This window comes from Xenia sp. Carnegie-2017, unplaced genomic scaffold, assembly GCF_021976095.1.
Source record: "Xenia sp. Carnegie-2017 unplaced genomic scaffold, XeniaSp_v1 HiC_scaffold_1, whole genome shotgun sequence".
NCBI classification, from domain to species: domain Eukaryota; kingdom Metazoa; phylum Cnidaria; class Anthozoa; order Malacalcyonacea; family Xeniidae; genus Xenia; species Xenia sp. Carnegie-2017.
In genome coordinates, this window is record NW_025813402.1 from 9,290,438 (window position 1) to 9,315,270 (window position 24,833).

Sequence of the window (24,833 nt, forward strand, 5' to 3'; positions counted from 1 at the left end):
TGAGCAATTTGAGTATCATTCCTACTTCGTAGTTTTTATTGCAAAAAACTTACTTTTAAGGTATCGCAAACTATTATTGCTGAATTTCAAGCAAAAGAATGTAACAAAAGCAAGTAATCACAGTTGTAAAAATATAAAGCATACAAAAAAGTAGTTAGAAAGAATGAAAGCATAGTATGATTATATTTACATACATTTATAATGTCAGTTTGATCATAAATCAGCAATACTTTTATAATTACTTATGTCTTCTTTTGAGATAGAGAGAGAGACAAATATGTCTGAACAATTCTTTGATGAACAGCACGTGAGAGAGAGACTGTCTGAACAATTCTTTGACGAACAGCATTGCTTATGATCAAGCAATGAAGATTTCTTTCAGCGGATATTGTCAAGAATGACACATTTCTACTTTGACGTTGGTCGATCAGGATTTGAAGAGAACGACTTGTTTTCTTCTATAAAATACATATAGGAAATGAATTTTTCTTATCACTAAGATTTTGAGATGCATTCTATTGTATTGTCGTATATATTGCACGAGTCATATCCTGCATTTCAATACCATGGTTTATCATCGCATATTTGACAACGCAGCCACATTATCTCTAAATATTATTGGATATCGTGAGAATCGATTGCTCACTTTGTCGAATTCGATTTCATCGTTCCTCTGCCATTTCACTTGTTGTTTTTGCTTCCTGTTCACAATTAGGTTGGGTTGTTTAAATGACAAGTAGCTACTTTTACGAGCTTTCGTGCTTTTTATGTATGCATCGAACAGAGATGAATCCCCCACAGGTTCTTTCTTTTGACTGAGTGTGTATTTTTAACCAATCACTATTGTTCTAAGGAAATTGTGAATGGCGTATTAAGTGTCGTAGTTGAAATTTTCTTTCGTCACAGTGATTTTCACTTTACAAATGTCAGCTACTTATATACACTACATGCATTTCTCGGCGTAAAAGCAAAATATGCACCATAGTATACCCGTGGGATAGGCATGATTCACTTACATATTGTTTGCCTGATAGACGTCGTTCACTCCCTGTAATTCCGTTATTTTAGTTAATAATTTCCGTACAATATCCGTTAAAAATCCATTCCAGTGACCAGCCTATTCCTCGTTAACATCAATGATTTCTTGATTTTGCTCTCCACGTGATCTTTTATATAAACTTCTTGCTGTTCATCATTTCATAACCTAGTTGTCGACAATCACTTCTTTTGTCAAATAATAAAATTTACCCATTGCTCTGCAATTGCACTCGTTTCCACTTCATACATTTTGATTAGAATTTGAATATTTATACACATTAACCACTATTATATAATGTCTTCAGAAGCGTTCAGAGAAGAGGGCAATGTCTCCTGAAGAAAGCATAACAAAAAAGTTTAGGACTTAAAATGGACGTTATGCTCAACTTTGGTCTATATTTATTTGCCCGCATTTATCTGCAACTTCAAGTAAATCGCTAGGAAATAATCAACATATATAATAATTTCGTATATTAATCCTTAGGATTATATGACTGACGTCAATAACTCAGGTAATGTCTAAAATTCTTGGAAGTTGTACAAAAGCAACTCTGTTCCTTCACGGAAGGCAACCAACTATTATCACAATTGGTTTTAGAAAGAAAAGATCAACGAACTCCCGACTATATGATGAAATTTGTTTATCAGGATCGGTCTAAAACATTTTGAGATGATCATCCAAAATGTCTCAATCAATTGTGACTGTACGGTGTCAAGGGATCTGAACCAGCTTGGTTCAGGGAGTACTCGATTCATAGATCACAATCGATAAAAGTACGGAACATTCGGTCTTTTCAAAGTGATATTTTCATCGGAGTAAGACAGGGATCCATTTCGCATGTGTTCAATTATAATACTAGTTCTTTTAATGAAATGAAGAATTTTGTTGTAAATAGTGATAAAGTGCTGACATGCTGTTCTCCTGCTTTGTCATGAGGATTTTGAAAAAAATTTCTTAAAGGATTGAATGAAGACACGGATCAAAATGCTCGTGGTTAAATCTGAAGAAAGATGAAACAGAAGAAGCAAGGATCTTTAGTACAACCCAACGGCTGAGACGCAAACGAGAAATTCTGTAACACTGCAAAAAACGTTGCTACAGGACATTTTAATGAAGAAGAATTTAAACCTCCTCGTTTCACGTGCAAGAATCCTTGTTGAAGCACAATTATTTTTCTTTCGTTGGATTGCTTGCATTTCTACTTTGATATCTACTTCGAGGACAAAAATAATTAAAAGCAAACAAGGAAAAACAACTCATCCACAAGGAAGAGAAGGGAGAAGAAGGCAGAAGAAGGGAGAAAGGAAAGGGAAGAAGAAGGGGGAGAAGGATAGAAGGAGGGAAGAAGGAAGAAGAAGGGAAGAAAGAAGGAGGGCGAAGGTTGCAGCAGCGGAACGCAATTCTAAATCCGCTTGACAGACGACAAGATTTGAACGAGATCATGTTACCTCAAATTTGTTTTCAACTTCTTGAACCCGATGCCACGTATAATCATGTCGTTATAATTTGACTAAAAATTGAATAAAATTACTTTCTAACTCCATATAGTACAATATTAAAACCATTTGAAAATATACATATACTTGGTGTGAGTACAAACTATCAAACTAACGTACAACAACGGCACACACGACGACGACCACCACCGACACTTGGCGGAGGCGTGACAGGAGCAAAGTAGGCGTGCACTCTTAAATTTGGTAAATGTGTCTGGAATGGAAGAAGAAAGAAAAAGTTTAAGGCATCTGTGCTCTGTGTGAAACGTTTTGTTTATAAGTGCAACTGTGAAGGCAACAGTAAAAAATCTCGAGGCTTGTACAGTCTGGGTATTAAAAGTCGTTCGGCAAGAACATACAATGGGTAGACAAAAAAAAATAGCACCGCTACAAATGTTACAAGATTAAGATTACACGATCGTGAAGAAACTGTTTTGTTATAGCTTGCTCTGCTTATAAGCTTTAGAAATGAAATTTTATACAACGTATTTTATTCTGTGCGTCCCAACATGACAATGAACTCATACACACAAGTGAAATTGTTTCAAAATATCGTAAAAGTAAGAAGGTTCGTGTGACGCAATGGCGAACCAAGTCGCGAGATTTGAACATTACGAAAAACTTATAGGTAGAATTAAATGGCATGAAAAACCATGAAATAATAATGAACTGTTTCAAATGATTGGAAATAGATGGAATGAACAACTAACAAAGCTGGTTGAAAACATATCTAGAAGCATGGCTACATCCTGCTAAATTTTGTTAAGATCCGATTGACTTTCAACTGACGATTTTTTTGTTTAGTTTATTCTTCAACAGCAAATCTACGTTTATTTCTACACATTTCTCCAAATGTGACAAACTGCAAACCACAAATTACGACAATTTTTAAAAGGGGTGGGCTATTTTTTATCCACCCATGGCAAATCCACTCACTTTAAGTCTACGAATGCCAACACGGGTGACCAGCTGACAGTCATATAGCTCGATACGTTTCAGCGACCTACAGTCTCTGCAAAATTAATAGAACTATACGTAAACTCGTAATTCATTAGCTACTCTGTTCACTTTATAAACAAACAACGCATGGTTTTTATTTGACATCGAACTCGATGAAACATTTTCACTGAGGACAGGATAGCTCGAGTTGCGAGACAATGATTGACTCGGTCGCTCTCCTTCAACGGAACTACCTTCCGATAATCTTCATCTCGTTCATGTAATTGTTAAATAATTTCAACATTTCCTCAACAGAAATGACGTTCATCCTTACTTTCATGCAGGGATGAATTTACTAGAGGGGGTGGGGTGGTTTGAGGTGGGGTGCGGAAATGTTTGCAGGAAGGATGTCGATTTCCCTGAGAAACAATAGTACTCCAAAAAATTAAGGCAAAGCATTTGTGATTTTTGTCTAATGGAGCACTCTTGTAAAAAATATCGTCACACCACGACGTGAAAGAAACACAATTTGCAAAAAATGACAGAAATGGCACGGTGACATCCGCAAAGAAACCTATGCAATCACGTACAAACTAAAGCCACCCCCCCACCCCATACAAATCATGCAATTTAATCGATCTCTTATTGCTCGTTCTCAATTTTCTTGACAATGGCTTTCTAGACTATAGCTGTTTATAGAAAACTCTACGATACACGTTTCGGGCAATCTGATTGGCTACGGATTAGCAAGTTTTAATTGTGAGGTACTTCGACGTTGGCTAATTGCACTCACAGAACACAACGTCGGCTCAATAACATTTTCCTGTTCCGCATTCTCATGAGACGACGTAATTAAACTCCCCTTCATACCTCAAATAATTGTACAACGTATTTTTTCTCAACGACAGAGTAGATTCTTTCTAAAAACCCTGTCACAACATGACCATATTTAGATTACCTATCCCTCGGCACAAAGCCTCAGCAATCTGAAGACAAATTCATTTGAGATAAACCAAAATTAGATTCGTTATGCGACACGACCAATTTTATAATTGGTCCTAACCCTAACCCTAACCCTAACCCTAACCCTAACCCTAACCACAACCCTAACCTTATCCAATAGCAAATATGGCCAATATCACGACAAATTGAAGATTGGCTATACCAAACAAAATTATAATGGGCTAATGACATGATCAATTTTATCATTGGTCAAAGCATCGAATTGGTCAACTGGACAGTTAGGACTACAGTGTATGTGTGTGTATACACCGGCATAAGCGGGATATTTACCACACGCTGTTTTCCGGATGGATGTTAAACTAAGAAAAAATGTGACAGGTTGTCTTAGCCTGATTGGTTGGTACATTAATATTTCGTAGGTGAATTCGCACCTCCCTGCACCCCTTCTAGCCAAAGCTTGGGGGCTGCGCATCTCCGCATCGCTCCCCTAAATCCATCCCTGTGCAAACGCTAGTGCTACACGCACCAGTGTGTGACAGGAACTTAAAGCGACGTCTCATTTTCATTACCGTAATCGGAGACAGATAAAAGAAGATACGTACCTTAGATGATGCAATGCGGCGTCCGTAATTGCCGGACAGTTATCTAACTCTAGAACCTCGAGGTATTCCTCAACATTATGACCTCCACTCAATCTGTGGATACCATCGTCGCTGATTAGCTCGCAATGGGACAAACTCTGAACGGTATGAAAATACATTAAGACATGTCACAGTGTTTAGGTCGTGTTTAGTGATGCACCGATATAGGATTTTACCGATGTACCTATGTTAAAATGCCGATATCGTGCCGATACAGATATTTTATGCTATTTTACGAAACTTAAACATTATAAACTATGCCACTTTATGTTCACCAGTGACCGTTCGTTTGACAAAAAAATATAATATTCCAAGTGGTCATTTACACTGCAGGAAAAATACCGATAATTCTATTTTAGAGCCGATATGCCTTAAACCATTAAACTATGGTTCATTTCAATCGTATTTCTATATCAATGAAATGTCTAAATATCGGTATTATGAGCAAAAAAATACCGATAATTCTATTTTAGAGCCGATACGCCGATATCGGGGCATCTGTAGACATGTCACATCATCGTAGATAAGAGCATAGAAAAAAGATGTGAATTAACGCTATCATACTAGCCTACATCACGGACCATAATGCGTAGGGTCTGTGCAATATCCACGGGAACTTTCCCCTTAGTTAAATGAACTACACTACACAAATTTATTCACTTCGCAGTTTCAGAACGGCTGACACAAGGAGTGTGATGTTGAATAAAACGAAATATGAAGTCAGTAATGAGGCTTGCTTGCCGATTTCCGCAAGTTGAAAGGTTGTATGTCTTTTTCATCTCGTTGATAAAATGATCGGGACAACTGTTTGCACTGCTTATTTTGTGGATGAAAACAAAAATTGCAAAATATTGAAGACGGTGTGCACTCGATTGTGTATATACCCGACAAGCAGTTGTCGCAACCAATTTTTCAGAAAGATGAGAAAGCCTTTCGATAGGCAGAAATTAGAAAGCGATCCTCATTTTCGAATAAATTTTGTAAGACGCAGCTAACTAATGCGAAAGCCTACAATAGTGCCAATATTGCATTGAGTCAACGCAGTATGACGTATATATAACGTATGCCACTACCATACCAATTGACGAAGATTTGAACACCAAGTGGAAAGATTCGCAAGTGTTGCATCTGTAATCTGAAAAAAAAAACGAAATCGAAATCACAAATGAAAACCAATAGTCCGTTCCTTCATTAATTTCGTCACTAGAATCGGTTTGCCATCAAACAAAAGCTTCTCGCAAAAGTCGAAATTTGAAAGTACGAATTGAATTTTGATTAAATATGATTGCCTATAAAAAAGCGCAATTGCCATGGTGAAAAGCCAAAAATTATAGGGTCCCCAAGAGTTTTGAAACCTAAGAAAGCAAAGACAAAACCAAGAGTTCTGGAAAGAACTGTTTAATACTGTTCTAATTATAAAACTCTATAACTATTGTCCATTTGCCAAGGCAATTACGCTTTTGAAGGCAATATTTAGATTTGTGATTAAGACAAAGTCTTTGTTTCATAATTAAAAAACTTCATGCTCTATTATCCATCTGAATACCCAACTATCCGTCAGAATGCCCTACTAGCCATCTAAATGCTAGACTATAAATCTGAATACCCCATGCTGATTTTCTCATTCGTGTAGATGTGGACCGTTTTGATAGTACATGGTGTATTAAAAATAAGAGGACGATTTTGAAATGTTGAGTAGACCACGAACTTAGCCAAATATCTAATGTATTAGTACCTAGAATGGGTACTTTAGTATCGTCAGAGTCTAAAATCAACAAAAAAATGAAGCTCGAAAACCGCATTTTAAAAGGCTTGCCCAAGCAGAAATGAGGAGTTAAAGATCAAATTTGATTTTAAGGAATGAAAGTTTTGGTCTCGCTTTACAAACAATGATTTAGAGCCCAATCCTCCAGATGTCAGGTGAGGCCTAAAAGTGAGAACTACCGTAACAAGGTGAGGCCAACAAGGACGCCAACTTGAAAGGTGGCAAAATACAAAACTAAAGATGAAAAGTAAGCTAAAAGTAGATTTGAAAACCCAATCCTATCAAACATTTCAAAAACTAAACCTAGACTATCGACTTACAACTGTATATCAACTCAGAAAAAGCAAATATTAATCGTAAATATCGTCAGTTTTGCCACCTTTCAAGATGGCGGCTTAACTCACTCGTAACCATAGATTTTCGGCGGAGTCAGATATCAAGTAGATTAGGTTCTAGGTCATTGCAACTTTCACATAATGTTAAAAAATCACAAGCACATAACTCTCGACAAGTACACACCAATGAACATTCTTCCAAATCCATTTTCTCTAAATTATGACAGCCCTAAACAAAAGTACAGAAATGATTATTCTCAATTCTCAACAAAGCACTACGCGGCCAAAATGAAGACTGCAAAATCATAAATAAAATCCAACTTTCATTATGTTTATACCTTAGCCAGTTTACTGAATCCAACATCGGTCAACTGAGAACATTGCGCTACTTCTATAGTCCTGCAAAAATGAGGCAAAAATTGAGAACAAACAATCCTACAGAATTCACGAGTTTCGTCTTGGATGTATCAAGTCCCCAGTCACAGAACAGAAGATAATAGGTCGCCGCTCGGGAATGAAAAGTGTTGAAGGAGTATAAGGAGATGGCCGCGTGTTATTGTTGATCAGTTTCTTCGATTCAACATTTCTAAGTGGGGTGCTTCATCGTCCTAGCAAATGTGCCGGGGCCTCGAGCCGGTGTAGATTTATAGGCTTAGTAATCAAAGTGTTATAGCTTTTTAAAAAATTTCTATAAAGTTAATTATGAATCCCAGTTGTGTATCTGTACAGTACTTTACGTTAAATAATCAACAAAGCTTCATAAATTATATATCCAAATATTGCCAACGACGAGTGAAAGAGGAGTACGTACAACAGTTCAAAGCAACAGGCTACTTCACATTTAGTAATTTATTTTGGTTTTGCTAATTCAACGAAAATGCGCAAAGTGATGAATATTAACACAATTGCAAATGGTGATAGTTTAATTATTTAAATGCCTTTCAAATGATAAGTTGCACTTTTTTCTCAGAATTACTGAACAATTTCCCAGCCGCTAATACTATTATAATAGTCTACAGTGCGTAATAACATTTGAGAAGTTTCTTGGGGGTGCTAGAGAATTTAGGGGGCCTGTGTGCGCCCCAGAAAATTCGCCCCAGCGTTGCTAAGGGAAAACTATTTTTGACTAGATTGCAAATATGGACAACACAAGTAATGTAAGAGGAAGTATGTTTTTCGATGTGAAGTCTGGCACATGCAATCAATTAAAAGGATTATAGTGAATCGCAATCAAAGACGTTTTAAATATTGGTCATGCAAGTATAGATAAACCTATGAATTACTATCCTCCCTGGTCATGCTGGTGGACTCCCATAGTCATGCTGGTAAAAAAACCTACGAATTACCATCTCCCATGTCATGCTAGAAGATTATGCTATGTCTGGCCATGGTAGTAAATAAACTAATAAATTGCCATCGGCCTTAGTCACGCGAGTGAATAAAAATATCAGTTACTATCTCCTTGGTCATGCTCGAAGATTAACCTATATCTCTCTTGGTTAAGCTGGTAAAGAAACCAATGAATTACTATCTCTCTAATTCATGCTAGTACACCAACCAATGAATTACGTACTATCTGCCATGGTCATGCTCGTATGATATATGAAAAACGTTGTGCGTACCTAAGATCTGGACAGCCTTCGCCAAGCGCTTGCAGTGAAGCATCGGTGAGATGAATGCAACCGGAAACACACAGAAACTGTAAACTTGAACAGTTTTTACCGACGGCTCTTATTGCCGCGTCCGTAAGAAGCTGCAAAAAAAAATATTCAGTCGCACCATAATTTTGCAAGATAAACGTTCATAAGACGTTAACGTGTGTCATATTTTATTTATATAACCGTTCTTCAAGATACCGGCAAGGCATCGACGTCATCCAATTCAAAAATACGACTAAATTCACAATTAGATTCACAATAGAATTAGCAATTTACAAAGTGTTGTACACTTTTCATCGAAGCACCGACATCCGGGTCAGGAACAGGACTTCTTCGGATGGTAAAATCGATTCTAAGAGCATTTGCAATATATTTGATAAGACAAAACTCTTATTTTTTTTGGCCCAGAAGTAGATGACTTCGCACCGGATGTGACGTTAAAGGGAGAACGTAAGCATTGAAGCTTTCGTTATTCTGAATACAGCTGTTATAGCAAATCTTCTTGAAAGACCGCACTTCCAATTTAGAAGCCGCAGAGTTGTATCGTTCTACGACATCGTTTGAGCGAAAAATCAAAGAAAACGTTGAAAAGTAGAACTGCCCAACTAGGCCCTAAAGATGAAATTTTCGACCTATCAGATATTTAAGAAAAACATCTTATATATATTCATTACATACATAATATTCCTTATACTACTGAAGATGGCATCATAAGATGTTGAAACATGTTTATTTTAAAAAAACTTGTCGTTTTTTTTAAATGCGCAATATCAATAGTGCTTTTACGCAGTTACGGTAATATATATGGGAGTTGAGCATATTTCAGAGGCTTTCTATACACAAGGAAAACCACATACCTCGCAGCTATTGAAATTAAGCGCTTGCAAGCCAATACAGTTCCGTGCCAAATGTTGGACTCCCTCGTCTTGTATCTTAACCACGGAAAAGAAAATATACCATCAGAAAATAAACACTCTGATGCAAAACAATCTTAAATGTATGCCACTTTCACTAAATCCTATGGTACCTCGAGCGTGTGCTATACTTCATAATCCCTATTGTACGTTGGAGATACTATAATATCCACATATGAAAAACACGAAAATGAGCTACTTCCACCTGGGACTTAGGGGCTGATTACATGAGCCCGGGTAGCCGGGATTCAGCGAAGCGATAAACGACTTTGGCAAATGGAAAAAATTCAATACTTATCATCAGATCAATCTTCTTGAGCATTTTCACAATATTCTGACTTTATAAATACGCCAAGCATTTAAAATGAAAACAACTAATTTGGCCTGATTTGAGAATTATAACAGGAAGGACTTGTAGCGCTTAACGAACAGTTGTAATTTTTTCACTTGAAGTTTCGATTCTTTTTAATGCCTCGAAATCCTTTCACGCCTCACTGAATCTCGGTTAGCCGGGGTCATTTAAATACTAGGACGCAGTATTCAAAATTCTTAAAGGGGAACTCCACCCTCACATAATGTTTGTCTTAAAACTTTGTCTGTCCCGTGAAAATATATATGCGGCAATTTTTCTGTTTGTTTGATTCAATATTTTCACAAAAAATGAGTTGAAATGCTGCAGCTAGGGCATCCGGTGCTTAGGAGCAGGAATATGTCAGCGGCTTGTATTTGACATCATATCGTCAATTGCTACTCAAAGCTCTATGTAAAGTCATTGCACAGTCATAACAAACTTGACTCAAAATGCTTCTCCTAATCACAAAATGTTTCTTTTCGAAACGTCAGAATTTTTAATTCTTAGGTATATACACAAGTAACTTTTATAGCCTACATGCAAGTATTGAGCTGGTTATTTGTATTCTGTTTTAATAGAACGGTTTCACATCCATAAAGGCCATCATCGCACAGTTTCCGCACTACATATAGAATTTAAATATCGATTAATATTATTTTTTAAAAAATACGAAGGTTTATTTGTGTGGAAACTGTGCTGTAATGCCGTTTGCTTCGTTTGCTTGTCCTGCGAATTCAACCTTAACAACAGTTTCTACTGATGTGAAACCAGTCTATTGCCACGAATAACATTGAACAATAATAAAACATGGTTGTGTGATTTGGATTCATTATGGTTAAAAAATAATCCTACATAAAACCATTGTAAGATTAGCCTTTCGTGCATAGAATTTAGGTGTAGTTTCCTTGACGTAAAGTATGAACTTATAGTTTCCCAATTATTTGTACATAATTTCCCTTTTTTAAGTCACATTTGAGACAAAAATTGCCAGTGCTATGAAAAACAAACACCCTCATATTGATCACCAATATGATGTGTGGCATTTGTCTAAATCTGTAACAAAAAAACTAACAAAGGCTAACATTAAGGGAAATGATGACTTGACCCATTGGATTAAATCCATTTCTAATCATCTTTGTGGTGCTCTGCAAGTTGTAACAAGAATGCAGAAGAATTGGTGGGAAAATGGAAGTGTATCCTTAACCAACAACAAGCATTTCTGGAGAGGGAACACATATTTTCATCAATGTTGCCACCAACAACAGAAAGAGAAACAAGCAGAAGAAGTGGTTATCTCCTACTTCACAAGCATATATTGCTGCAGAGAAGGTGAATTGTGACAAGAGGCTTCTAAAAGACCTGCAGAAGCTATCTGAGTTTTGTCACACAGAAGAGTTACAGGTTTACAATTCCCTTTTACTGAAATACTGAAATATAGCAACCTTTGCATAAAAATAGAACTTTTAAGACCAATATTATGTGAGGGTGGAGTTCCCCTTTAAAACAAAATAATCTAAATGCAAGGAACATAGCATTGAAACAGTAGCCCACCTTTTAAATGCCAGAGAATTAATAATCAGCATTTGTTCAAAAATATAGTTGGCGAAAAACGTCAGTACAGTGGTGTAGATAGGGTGTAGAGATACAAAAAGTAAACAAATTTCAACGACCATGGATTTAGCCAAATATCTCACAGGTATGTGTACTTTAACATCCGCAGTTCAATCTGACACTAAAAATAAAAAGATAGTTCCACCTCAGAAAATGAGAGAGTGATTTGCAGAAATTGAATTTGGTAGAGCTGGTGCAAGCATGAATGAGGTGTTAAAAATCGATTTTGATTTCATTCTTGCTTGCACAAGCCCTTTAAATGCGGTTTTTGCAAACCGCTCTCCCATTTTTCGCGTTTGAATTGTGTGTTTATTTTTAGTGTCAGAACCGAGGATGCTTAAGTATTCATACTAGAACAAATATATGACATGTTTGGCTAAATTCAGTATACCGAGCCTTTCAACATTGTCTACCTTTTATACCCCTGTAGTACAGCATAGTACAGTATAGTACAGTTTAGTACAGTTAGCACTGTTAAGAGGTTGATCTATTCAGAAAGAACACATTGGCATTTCCTTTTACGCCAACAAAAAATTTGGTACATTTGTTAATCTCAACATAGACAGCCCAATGTCTATGTAATGGACTAAAACATTAAAAAATTAAACAATACTATCATTGCATTGATAAAAAGAATTGGAAGTACTTGTCAAATGCGACAACATTTGAGCATATGATCAAGCAAAAAAATGATATTTTGGTCAAATTCACGAAGGCAATTATCATTTGCTTAATCATCAATAATTTAGTTCCTCACAAGGCCATTAGGCTGTTTACGATTTCCTCCAGTTCGTTGATATGTTGATAACATTTAAAGCCATAAACAGCAAATAAATGACAAAGCACCGTATCTAAGCACTGACGCACTGAACTTTAGAACTACTTATATGGAGAAAATATGCTGTAGCGTATCCAATGTAGGTCAGAATACATTACTACGAATACATTTCCAATTTAATGAAAATACTTTAAAGCTTATCTTATTGGCAATATTTTTGTCCTCACATAAATTTCCAAGCAATGTTTGTTGTACAGAAAGACGAATTTCAAATGAATATCTAGAAGGTATATTTTGACCTACACTGGACAGGGGACAAAATTGGAGACGTTTCTACAGCAGCATAGCACAACTAAAACCTGAGCCAAAACCCCCAACGTTTAAGTTTTAGTCCTTCTACGCAAATTTCACAACACATGCATTATTCATTTCTTTAAAAATCTTTTGTTTTTTGTAGTTGGTGAACAGAGTACGATTTATAGAGTATAGGTCTAAATACAGTTAGGGGCCACGGGCTACGACGCTGCTTTTCTATGCAAGTGCACACTTAACATTTGTATGCTGTTGCTTCCTCCAAAAACGCTACATAGAGGTTGATCGCCATAAATACCGGTCAACATTTTGTTACATTTGACAGAAATACGTAAATGCAGAATTAATAAAATGAACTAAACGCTATGACAATCGAAAACATTCATCCGCACTTCCACTTTCAGCAAGAAATTTCCCTTTCAAGTGAACGAATATCATACAAATGATATCCAAAAATCAAAATCAGAAAAATTTACGCATGAAAAACACGCATATGGCACTTATAATCATGACAAAATGGCGCTTATAATCATGACAAATCTATATTTGTCAGGATTCATAAAAAAAACCCTATGACGGCTAGCAGAACTTAGCTACAGTATCATACGCACGATCGAATTGCTACGTACCAAGGTACATCCTTTTGCGATAAATGTTTTTAAATGCGAACAATTTTCAGATATGGACCTCACACCATTTCTAGAGATTTGTCCGCACCAGGATAGATTGATGTATTCCAGTTTGTTGCATCCGTTACTGCAAAGACAATAGCACGATCTTCAGTCAAAACCCATTCAACGCAACGTGACTGGAATGCTACCACCTGACAAAAATTTGAAGCCAGCATTCCAACTACTGTATTTGCTCTATTAAGCGCCCCCCGGAGGGGTTTATACGACGGGGGAGCTAAAAAGAGGCTGGAGGATGAATAAATTTTCATGCAAAATCGCTAGCACCAAACAGCAACTCGCAACGAATTTCGTTGCACGTGAACGACACTGCGGCCCCAATGACTTAGAACCCAATCTACTAGATAGCTGACTCTGCCAAAAGTCTATAGTAAAGAGTGAGGTAAGCCGCCTTCTTGAAAGGTTTTGAGTTTTTCTATTTGTTACCTTTCAAAATGGCGTCATTGCCTCGGTAGTTAGACATCTAAGGGACTGGGTTCTAGTGCAGCCCACGCTCAATTCATCCAACAAGTACTTCAATATCAATATGGAGTCATTACCCAATCCAGTAAGTGCATAAGTGCATTTTGAAAAAAACCCCTGAACGTATGAACATGAGTTTGTGAACGAGTATACGAATATGAGAAGACTGATCTTTGGCTTCCTACACAACACTCTTCAAGAAAGATCGGGCGTTTTGTAGCAAGATCCTTTGCGCAACCGACGATGAAATGTTACAAATTTACAACAAAGACATCGATTTCTTAAAATTTTTGTGATTTCGGCATAATACTTGACGGATTTTTAAATAGGACAGCTAAAACTGCCTAAATAACCTTCGATGCAATGACTAACTACATTAAAACACAACGAACATATATTGCATTTACTCGACCTCCCCGGAAAATTTAACATCACGTTTGAACGAGACGCCACTCATCACAATACCGCAAAGTTCACATGGAAACTTAGCGCAAAAAGCACGTGGATGACTGATCAATCTTTTACACGGTAACTGGTAACTAGATCGTTATTTCGTCTGATGAGACCGACAAACCTGAACGCAGTACATCCAGTATCCGTTATTTGAGGGCAAGACGATAGGTCCAACACTCTCAGATTTCTGCTGTAGTTTCTTAGATTAGTGCACGTCCTAGAAACAAAACAAAACAAAAAGAAAGCAAAAATGATTTTGCTCACAACGGTATCACTTCGTTGCTGATGTTGTTTTACAAAAACTGATTTGAAAGAGGTAGAAGGAGAAAAGTTCCAGGTGGGCGGGCAGGGGTGGATTAAGGGTAGTGGAATTTTATTCACCTTGCAGGCAGACCAACAGCTTAATCATGTATATTTACTCATCAACAGGAACATGTCAAATAAAAGACGCACGCTTTTCTATCACATAAGAACACTTCAAGTCGGTCCGAAAACTTCAACCCCCCAGTCTTATTTTTTATTTCTTTGCTGTGGGGTGGAGTGGCGTTGTGCACTGTCGGGGTTATTCAAAAAACACAAGGCCGAGCCTTAACAATTAAAATCAGTTTTGACACGTTGCGGTGTTGCGCTTGATCTACATCGCGGTCACTAGCGGATCTAGGGTAGGTCAAAATAAATCATAGGGTCGTGTTAAACTCAAATTACTTCTGTAACAACGTTATGGAGTAGAAATTTCTAAAGTATATTTAAGGCTAAAATATTCCCCAAAGAGGATTAGCTGTGGTAAAAGCTTCAAAAAATTTTGATATACGATAATATATATAAATAGCACTGGAAGTGGAGAACATCCTCAAATCAACAATTAACCATATTTCTGCCAGGGTTGAGATTCATCAACCGACATGAAAAGAACGACTTTTTTACTTCAAAAAATCTTATTTTTGCGCAGCTATGCTGCTATATTGCTCGCTAGAGCAAGGCAAAAGTGCGGTTTGCACAAGTGTCGCACTCTGCGTACGGAATTCACGTCTGAAATATGTTAGTTTATTGCAACAGCCACAATGAGAGATTTTGCGCTGATTTTACTCTTGTAGATGTAGATACAGCAGAAAAGTAAGCTGAATAACAAAAACCTCGCCAAACTGAGCGAAACTTGCACAAGTTATTTGAAACTGTCGTCGCACTGCCTTTCACATTATCAAAAGATTTCTAGGCCTACTTACTTATCTGATATCTTTTTACATCCCTCAAGAATCAACTCTTCGATGTTTCTACATTCATATGAAAATGTCCTATAAAGAAATACAAGGATAAAACACATCGAAGAAATCGCAATTTCACGAAACAAGAAGATGAATACTTGATGAAAGTGATGGAAAAGTGCTTAAGAGACATTGATGGACAATATGCTTAAGAGAGTGTGATAGAAAGTGGTTAAGAAAAAGAAGTGGAAAAAGCAGTTATGTAAAGTAATGCAAGAAGTAATTAAAAGAGCATGATGAAAGAAGTGGTTAAATTTGTCTAGCGCAAATCGTTTAATTTAGAACACCTTCCGGTATGCTAAATGCAACAACATAAACGCACGTAGCACTAATTACTAGTCTTGACTACTTCTTAGGTAGTAAAACTTAATTTTCAAGGACCATTTAAATCAGTACATCAGTAAAATTAGAGGGCTAATACACACGAGTAATATAAGCATGAACGTCAAAACTTTCGTTTTTTTTTGCTCTAAAGCTTTAAAAAGATATAGACATTAGAATTTTGTTCGAATCTTGTTTTGGTCTTCTTTCAGCTTATGCTTGACTTTTTCCCCTATGTGTATGTGCAATCATGAGCCTTATCATATCATATGTTTAGAGGACAATATTCATAAAGAAATATATGCTAATACATCTAAATATGCGGATGATTGCACTCAGGACCAGATTGTTGAAAGAGGTGAATGCAGTTCCATCCAAAATGTAATCCACGAATTACGGAAATGGGCTGATAAAAACAGAATGGTTCTGAATCCGAAAAAAAACAAAGGATAAGTGGATATGATTTAAGGATTCAATACAAGAACCACCCCCCATATTTATTGGTGACGAAGAAATAGAAAGAGTTAATAATTTCAAACTTCTCGGCGTAACATGTCAAAATGATCTTAAATGGAATAAACATGTACACCAAATTACATGCAAGGCAAATATAAGACTATATCATGTTCGACCTTGTAGGAAGTCTCAATTACCTTCAGATGTTGGATCATTAACATATACATCAAAAATAAGACCAGTATTAGAGTATGCATCGGCTGTCTGGGCAGGACTTCCACATTTTTTACAGCAAGTCAATTCAAATACAAACAAGAAGTCTACGAATTTTACAACTAGATAAAAACTACTTGCCATCTTTGAAAAGCAGGCGTGAACTAGCAAATACCCAAGAGATCAAAAGGATTATAGTGGAACCTGATAATCCATACAAATTTTTAGTACCTTATCCCAAAGAAAATTCGCACGAGCTGCGTAATAGTAAAACTTTAGTATTTTATCTCGGATCAAACGCCATAAACAATCTTTTACTGCTAGATCTTGTAAACATATGTAATAAATTTAACATGTAATTCTTAGTATGGTATGATAAATATGAATGTTTTATGCAGTGCGGTGTTTGAAATTAAATGAAGATATGATCTTCGCACTTTCATACATTCATACGACATTCCTTTCACGAGAAAACATCAGCCCAACAATATTGACCTGCTCACCACTGTGTGACTTCATAGCTCAGTTGGTCAGAGCACTGCACCGGCACCGCAGAGGTCATGGGTTCAAATCCCGTTGAGTCACCTGATTTTTTCAGGTCCTGAGACGATTGCTTAAATTGTGCAACAAAGTGCGAAGATCATATCTTCATTTAATTAGTATGATAAATATATAGAAAATCAATGTAAATTCATCGTACTTTTTAATCTGAAGATGGATAATAAACACCTTTCATATTCATAAAAAATATTCATATTCATATGCTTCTTTCATTGTATTGGTTTAACGTGTTGTGTTCGGTTGTGATTATGCCGATTTTACTCGTGTGAACCGGGCTCAAGACAAATGTTATCAAAATGACAATTTAAAGATCGTCCAAAATGTCGCATTAGGTAAAACGCTGCAACGAAGCAACATGCCTCACCCCTTTTTTCAAGGAAGACAACATATCCTACGTCATCACACAAGCAAGGCATTATGCTATACGTCATCACACAAACAAAGGAAACATGTATTACGTCAACACAAAAAGGCAACAAATCAAACGACAAAACACAAACAAGCAACATGCGTTACGTCATCACACAAACAAGGCAACATGTATTACGTCAACACAAATAAGGAAACAAGTCTTATTTCACCACACAAACAAAGCGACATGTCGTACCTCAACGCTCCATCTCCAACGCTTTTGCATCCCTTCAGCGATAACCTCCTCAAAAAACCGCCACAACGCCGAGAGAGATTTTGTACGACAGGTTCCTATGATCGTAATAACGATAAATCACAGATGAACGTCCAACTTAACATGTAACAACTTACATGCATCGTGCATAATCACAATAACTTATTAAAAACCATAAGTGCGCATGCGCATGAAGAGTGCAACGACACACAAAGAAGCTGTATTTGAATTCGAGCAACTTCATGTAAGTTTCACGAATACTTTTGCACGATTTCGAATCGGCATCTCAGTCTTGTTTTTGGCTGGATGAGATTTATTGCTGAAACAGTACATGGATGCATTGAATGCTTGTTCACCGGAAACTCGTTGACCAGATTACATCATCAAATAGCATCGGTCAATGAACGTGTAAACGTTCTCAGTTAAAAAGACAATTGCATTCAGTAGCTACAGAGCTACATCCTCAAGACAATGATCTCAACAGAAAAAAGCTCGGAGAGAGAAGTTAAGGAACTGAGGAGAAATAGACCCTTACGCTTATATCTGTCTGGAATTCTAACAGATCAACTCTCTGCCAATTGCTTCCATCCAAAGCCAAGACGTTCCATAGCTAAAATACAAATGATACGCATTTACAAATTACACATCAAAAACCAAGAGGGCCGACTCATGAATGAAATAGTTACAAGATTTGGAGCTATTTAAAAGGTTTTAAACATGCTTGGTGTAAACTTAACATTATTACGTCAATTTACTTGATATCAAGGGAAAAGATATGGCCTGTTTGGGTATCTGGCATAACACATAAGGCAGCAGCTAGGAAACACCTCTTAAAATAAAGTTATTTAAACAATTGATAAGAGCTCAAATGTAGCTACAGGAATGCTTCGCAATATCCGCGAGTGAAAAAATGAGAAACTGTGAAAGATAATCCACACACACCATCACATGTACTTGGAATTATATAAGCAAAGATGCCATTGTAAGACGGATTCAAAATAATCTAACAAGTCCTACACACCTTTGAAACTTGTGCACAGCGACAAAGGGAAACTACGTCAAGGAACGACAACACTCTACATCAACGAAAAAAACAAAAAAACGAATGAAACTTGCCATCTAAAAAACAAAGACCGCTTTCGACGGATAGCACATTATCGATGTTTTTGAAAACGTTTCCTCCTTAAATTGATTGCAGGATGTAAGCAAGAAAGAGTCTAATGGCGAAGACAGCAAAAGAAATTTTAAATGTAATTGCATATAGCAGTTACAATTATCAAAAAATAAAGTTAAGACCAATGAATTCTTAAAAATGAATGCTCGAGTAAAAATACGCACTTCGCAAGCTTTCACAAAACTGACACGCTCGTCACATAAAAGAGGCTCGAGATCAAATAAAAGATGCACAGAATCGAATTCGATGAATTTTCGAAATTAGCTAGTTACAAAAAGGTAAGTTCTTGTAAACCTCCCTTACTGGTTTTGACAATTCTCGATAAAAACAAGCAAGAGGTTGATTAAAACCTTATTAAAATGCATTTTAGACGTTCACGATCACACTTTTTGTTTGTTTCAGCGGAAAAGACGCTAGCCATGGAAATATTGTCGACCGTTATAGAAAAGTAAATCGTTTTGTTTACGTTGAATTCGGATGAAGGAAATAACGTTTGCATTAAATATCGAACTAAGCAGATCAGCCTTAAGTAGTTACGGCTAAAATTAAAGAAAGCTTGCCGTCAGCTTTTTTTCCTACCTCGTAACTTGATGAATTACAGAAAAGAATATGGAGAATTAAAAATCAAAAATTGAGGTGCACAGTCCTCAATAAATTTATAAATGATTGCAAACCGTTTCCTGTTGTTCTTATAGCTTTTATGCGAGGTAAAATTCCCTATCAAATTACGAGACAGCAAGGAAAGACCATTGGCAACTTTGTCATGTTTCAAGCCGATCTCCTAAATCCGATTTGTGATGCAAACATCAACTCTTTAATCCGAATGAAATGCGATTGTTAGTCGTACTTCATGCATATTCAACGAATACTCGAAATTGATCCCTTATCCGACCTCCAACCAATATCACGAACATAGCCTAATCCAATGAGATTAAGAATTCTAAAGTAAATGGTTTGAACCCGGGAGTATTGTTACATGCTTGTAAATGTAGATCGTCCAGGTTGGACGATCAGGTTGGACAACAAAAACAGACACTACTAACCTGGGCGATCTACATTTACAAACATGTAAGAATTCTAAATTGAATGGTTTGAACGAGGGAGTAATGTTGGATGTTTGTCGATGTAGATCGTCCAGGTTAGTAGTGTCGTGAGAAGGACTGTTGTTGATGTTGGCGTTGACAGACGTTTCGACAACCTTGGCGATAAGTCAACATCAAAACCAACGATCCACATGTATAAACATGTAATTAATAGTGACGGTTAGCGTTAGAAATCAATTTGGCGAAATTGTAGAGCACGGAAATATTACCATGCACACCTCTAAGACGGACATTTTCTGTCAGACTATTTTTCTAGTCAATGAATACAAAAATGTTTGAATGGTATAGGAGTGAAAAACAAACTGGCTTCGCAACTTAATGTCGCTAGAAACATGAACAACAAACAGACAAAGAAGACATTGGTTGAAACAAATTGTTACAACTTGCAATACGTTGTCTGTATTACAAAAAAGCTTCCGACCTTCAGCGATCCAAGTTTTTCGCGAAAAACACAATCTCATAATCTCTTGGGGAACCCCACGACCTATGCCGAAGTTCGTAGTTAAGAGGCACCGACAAAACGCGTGCTGCTCGCTTCACCACGCGATCGTCGCAGGTGGTGAACAATTGATAGATCAATTACCAACGGGAAATTGCGCATTTTAAGACTTTTCTTTGGCACTAATGGGCGCTTGATACTTGAATGATAAGCGAATGCCTATTTTTTCATTAATTTTTTTCGAAATATCAAAAAAAAAACAAACGAGAAGACGACGCGTATGTTGATTGCAGATGTCCCAACATGAACACCGACTTAAGTCATAAGTTTTTTCCACGACAGCTGTTCGTATTTCATTCTGCTATTCGAGCGGCTGTTTTCTGAAAACGTAAACGATACGGCAAAAACGCAAACTTTTGAACGATGTAGAGTTGCTTTAGAACTGCCTTCCCAATGAAGTTACATAGAGCAAAACTCTTTCTTCCTTTTAAGCAAAAATCGCTGCTCACATTGATTGTTAAAGTAACTTAGTGGTATAAAAGGAATATTACAAAGCTGTATAAGACTTAATTTCAAATAGCTACATTGAGTAAACAACTTAAATGAACTTTTTATTTTTTATTGTTGTACATTTCTATTCCACGCGTCACTCGTGGAAATCAGCATAAGTTGACGAGATTGGCGTGTTTGAATAAAATTCATCCATCTTTCCGGCAAAAAAGTCAACATTTAGTGTATAGGTCATAAATTTCACAAAACATTCACGAACTACTTTTCAGTTGAAACAATCTCTTTAAAATATAACAATGCTCTTCAATAATGCCTTTTGTCTATGACTTTTGTGGTCTCGTGGAAGTTAGATTTAGTCAGAGGACCGCACACGCGTGAAACGCTAAGTGACGTGACGGATAACACAAATTCTGGGTATATGTTAATGAGGGGCGCACATTAGGGAACGAACACAACTCATTTTCTTTAAAATGCGTCTAAAAACACCAGAAACTGATAGAGGACCAAAGTGCTATCGAAGATATACACTAAAAAGTCGATCCCAGGTCCCACAACATAGAACACCGCCCAATTTTTTGCAATATTATACCCTCGACTGTTTCCTATCTATATTTATCGTCAACACTTTGAGTGTATTCTATTTTTGGACAAGACAGGTGTCTCAAATTCACATCTGAGCTTCCGTCTTCCAGTTTGACGTAATTTTCATTTGACAGGCATTGTTTATTTTTTGGAAAATTATTGCTCAAATTGCCGCAAATAAACGTATAAAATGTTTGTATAGCATGGGTAGAAGGTGAGTAGCCACTTTTAAATTGTACCTTAGCACCAACTCTCCCGGAAGCTTTCTGTTGATCAGTCCTGTTGAATCATCATCAGGGTTTCGATTTACTTGCAACTAAAAAAAAGATTTCAACAACTTCAATCTTGGCAAAGAGAAGCCTAAATCGATGCCGAATTTGGGAGCTGTAAAAAATACATCTTTATCTGTTTATCAAGTATGCGCAGCTTTTGCAATGATAGTCAAACGTATTTGGAGCATACAATTTCACACAAGAAACACATTTTATAAAAAATCCAATTTGCGTAAAAACCTACATTTTTAACAACTGCTGCGTCTGTATTTATTGCTGATTGTCGATTGATCGACAAAAACGACTCAAAAAAGTTCATAGATGATGTTTGATGAAAAAAAAGCTTGATCGTTTTTGAAATTATCTTAATGGAAACACTTAGTGATATATAGAGTTAAATTTTTGCACGTTGAGTTGAAAATTCAAAAGTTTGACCAAAATTTATTTTAGTGAGATCGGCATGAAATACACCTCACAAGCGATTTTATTCTGTTACAAAACTATCATGAAATGGCGATTTATATTAAAGGCAATTTAAGTACTAATAAATTCTACCCAAATTGTAATTTTTGATGCACCACAATGCCATCTCTTCAGTCTTCACCAAAACATTTATGCTAAACCTTACCCCGAAAGTCCCTAGTACCCCTTAGCATGCTTGCACCTTTGGTGCTTGGCTCAGGTCTTTGGCCCTCGTTTTTAATACTTGATATGTTCATGATGCATTTTTATTAATGACATCCTCAGATAAAATGTTCCCGGCACATCAGTGGTTGTGCCTCCTAACGATTTCTTTTGAAAGCAAATCACTGGAAGAATTAGGCAAATTACTGTCAAAAGAAATCAGTATGGAACAACTGAATATATGAATGAACACACCCCCTCCCCAATTTTTGAGATGGTTCAGCAAGTGTTAGGCTATCTATGACTTTCTCCATCCCTCTCCTTAGCCACGAGCAGTCATGTGCAGTTCGGAGTAAAGAACTACATGAATGAAGGCTTTCCTGACTACCTAAACAGAGCTTTGTCAAACACAAGTTGTTGTCAGTGTGTTATGGGACGACAAATTTGTGAATTTAAATGCAAGCATGGATAATTTTAACAAACCAAAACAAAGCGTAAAGATTGACTAAAGGAACTCATCATGTATTTTACATTATTTATCCTAATGATGTATAGTGACAATAACTCCACTGCAACAAAAACCTGATAACATGAATATCTTGAGTGACTGAAAAACAATTAAATTAGATAGAGGGCAAATACTAAACACCCAAATAATCAATCCATGGGGAACATACACCAGCATTATTAAAAACAATTACAAATTCAGCGTCCATATACTATCCATTGTTCCATCTCCAGCACATGTCACGAAGTGTTATGAAGCACAAACACCTCGACGAAAAATATAATTCGGAAAAAAAACAACTAAAACGCTAGTCACACAAACATAGGATGCTCGGTAAAGAAAGATAAGATTTTACAATCACGATAGGTTTGAAAATCTCTCACTTATTTACAGCAAAGAAATATGTTAATTCAAGTAAACATTATAGTTTCATTATTCGGCATTGCAGCTGTCTGTCTCATGTAACTTTGAATCGTATCGAGAAATACTTAAAACAAACTATAAGTATCACGCAATAACTGCACTTTTCCTAAGGCAACAATGTGCAGCCAAAAATTTTTCAAAAAGCAAACGACACATTAAAAAATATATGAAAAACTGACTGCCAATGTGCTCGGCAGCTGTGAAGTTGTCCTATGTTTTCCACATATAGCGTCGAATACCTGTATTCTTATATGGTCAAATGAATACGTTTTCGTAAGATTCTATTCACTTTTTCTATCACATGGAAGAGAATGTGTTTCCACAAGCGGCATGCATTAAAAAAACAACAAAAGCGATAACGGGCAGACCATAAGTATACAAGTCGACCGTTTAGATATCGCAAAACACAACAAACTGGTAAGCAGACATCTGATAGGAGTATTTGCTATGTAGTATAAAGAACCTTCAGCCTTTAGCGTGTGAATTTCATAACACCCACAGTCAGCAAGTTGTCGCAATTCGTTCGGCATTGCTGAGCATTCGATGAGAAACAATTCTCCCATCAAGCAGGAAACAACTTACACACAATTTAAAAGACACAAGCTTGTTGTTACGGCAATAATCCAGTGCAATATTCGTCATGGTCCAGAGATATCGAGAAATTCTTTATTGGCAAAACTGATCGTCATTTTTACATAGTTGACACGTCTTACGAACGGAGTCGTCGTGTTGTGTGTGTATTGAAATTTAACGATTGTGAAAATGACCAGAGAACACTATTGTATTGACAATAATAGACCATTCGTATTATAGGCACGCACATTCAAGGCAAATCAAAACAATTCTCACCTCGAATCGGCTCCTTGAACTGTTACGACTGTGATTGCTATGTGGCACGCTATTGTGATTCGAAAACATCAATTCCTTTTTGGCCAAATTTTAGAGAACGGGAGTATTTTTCGGACGTTTCCCTGAAGTCATTATCAAAACGCAATATTTTGTTTAGATTCCTCGTACCACGTGATGACCCTCGGTTTTCTCCGGCGTAATCGGCAAACATCGACATGGAAACAAGAATAGAACATCGCCGGTGAGTGGTGCAAGTCAAGCTTTATCGATGCCATTGATCCAGCTTTTAAAACTGTTTGCAGTCCCACAAAAATTCATGTTATCAACAACTACGAGAGATTTCAGTTACTAAATTGAATTACTAAAACGCACCAAAGCATCAAAGCATAAAAGAAATCAAACTTATATAGGTGTCACGGTTTCACCTTTCCAGTCTATAGCAGATGACATAATTTCTTGCGCCAAACTTTGCACGAAAGCGCAATCCAACATCTCATCCAACAT

General features: G+C 36.7%; 1 protein-coding gene and 1 long non-coding RNA gene across 2 annotated transcripts; both read right to left on the reverse strand.

The window, feature by feature from the left end:
* Positions 1-334: 334 nt before the first annotated feature.
* Positions 335-1,740, reverse strand: LOC124437295. The gene is made up of 2 exons (XR_006945639.1): positions 1,017-1,740; positions 335-458 (listed from the first exon to the last, which is right to left on the reverse strand). It is a non-coding gene; the product is annotated as an uncharacterized LOC124437295 (long non-coding RNA).
* A 778-nt stretch (positions 1,741-2,518) lies between these two features.
* LOC124435283 (F-box/LRR-repeat protein 20-like) lies at positions 2,519-24,511 on the reverse strand. Its single transcript, XM_046985223.1, has 16 exons — positions 24,330-24,511; positions 21,893-21,969; positions 18,867-18,921; positions 18,381-18,455; positions 17,828-17,922; positions 15,631-15,699; positions 14,529-14,624; positions 13,433-13,559; positions 9,694-9,768; positions 8,801-8,931; positions 7,517-7,577; positions 7,363-7,407; positions 6,157-6,213; positions 5,040-5,176; positions 3,472-3,547; positions 2,519-2,749 (listed from the first exon to the last, which is right to left on the reverse strand). The coding sequence occupies exons 1-16, from the start codon at positions 24,396-24,398 to the stop codon at positions 2,642-2,644; spliced, it is 1,353 nt and encodes a 450-aa protein (XP_046841179.1). The 5' UTR covers positions 24,399-24,511; the 3' UTR covers positions 2,519-2,641.
* Positions 24,512-24,833: the final 322 nt, after the last annotated feature.

Bases quoted from the DNA above. Each gene is read 5' to 3' on its own strand.
- LOC124435283 (XM_046985223.1), bottom strand. From the start codon at position 24,398: ATGTTTTCGAATCACAATAGCGTGCCACATAGCAATCACAGTCGTAAC. The intron at 21,970-24,329 runs GTGAGAATTGTT...TCTTTTTTTTAG, and splicing joins GTTCAAGGAGCCGATTCGAG to TTGCAAGTAAATCGAAACCC. The intron at 13,560-14,528 runs GTTTGTCGGTCT...TTGTCTTTGCAG, and splicing joins ACTGGATGTACTGCGTTCAG to TAACGGATGCAACAAACTGG.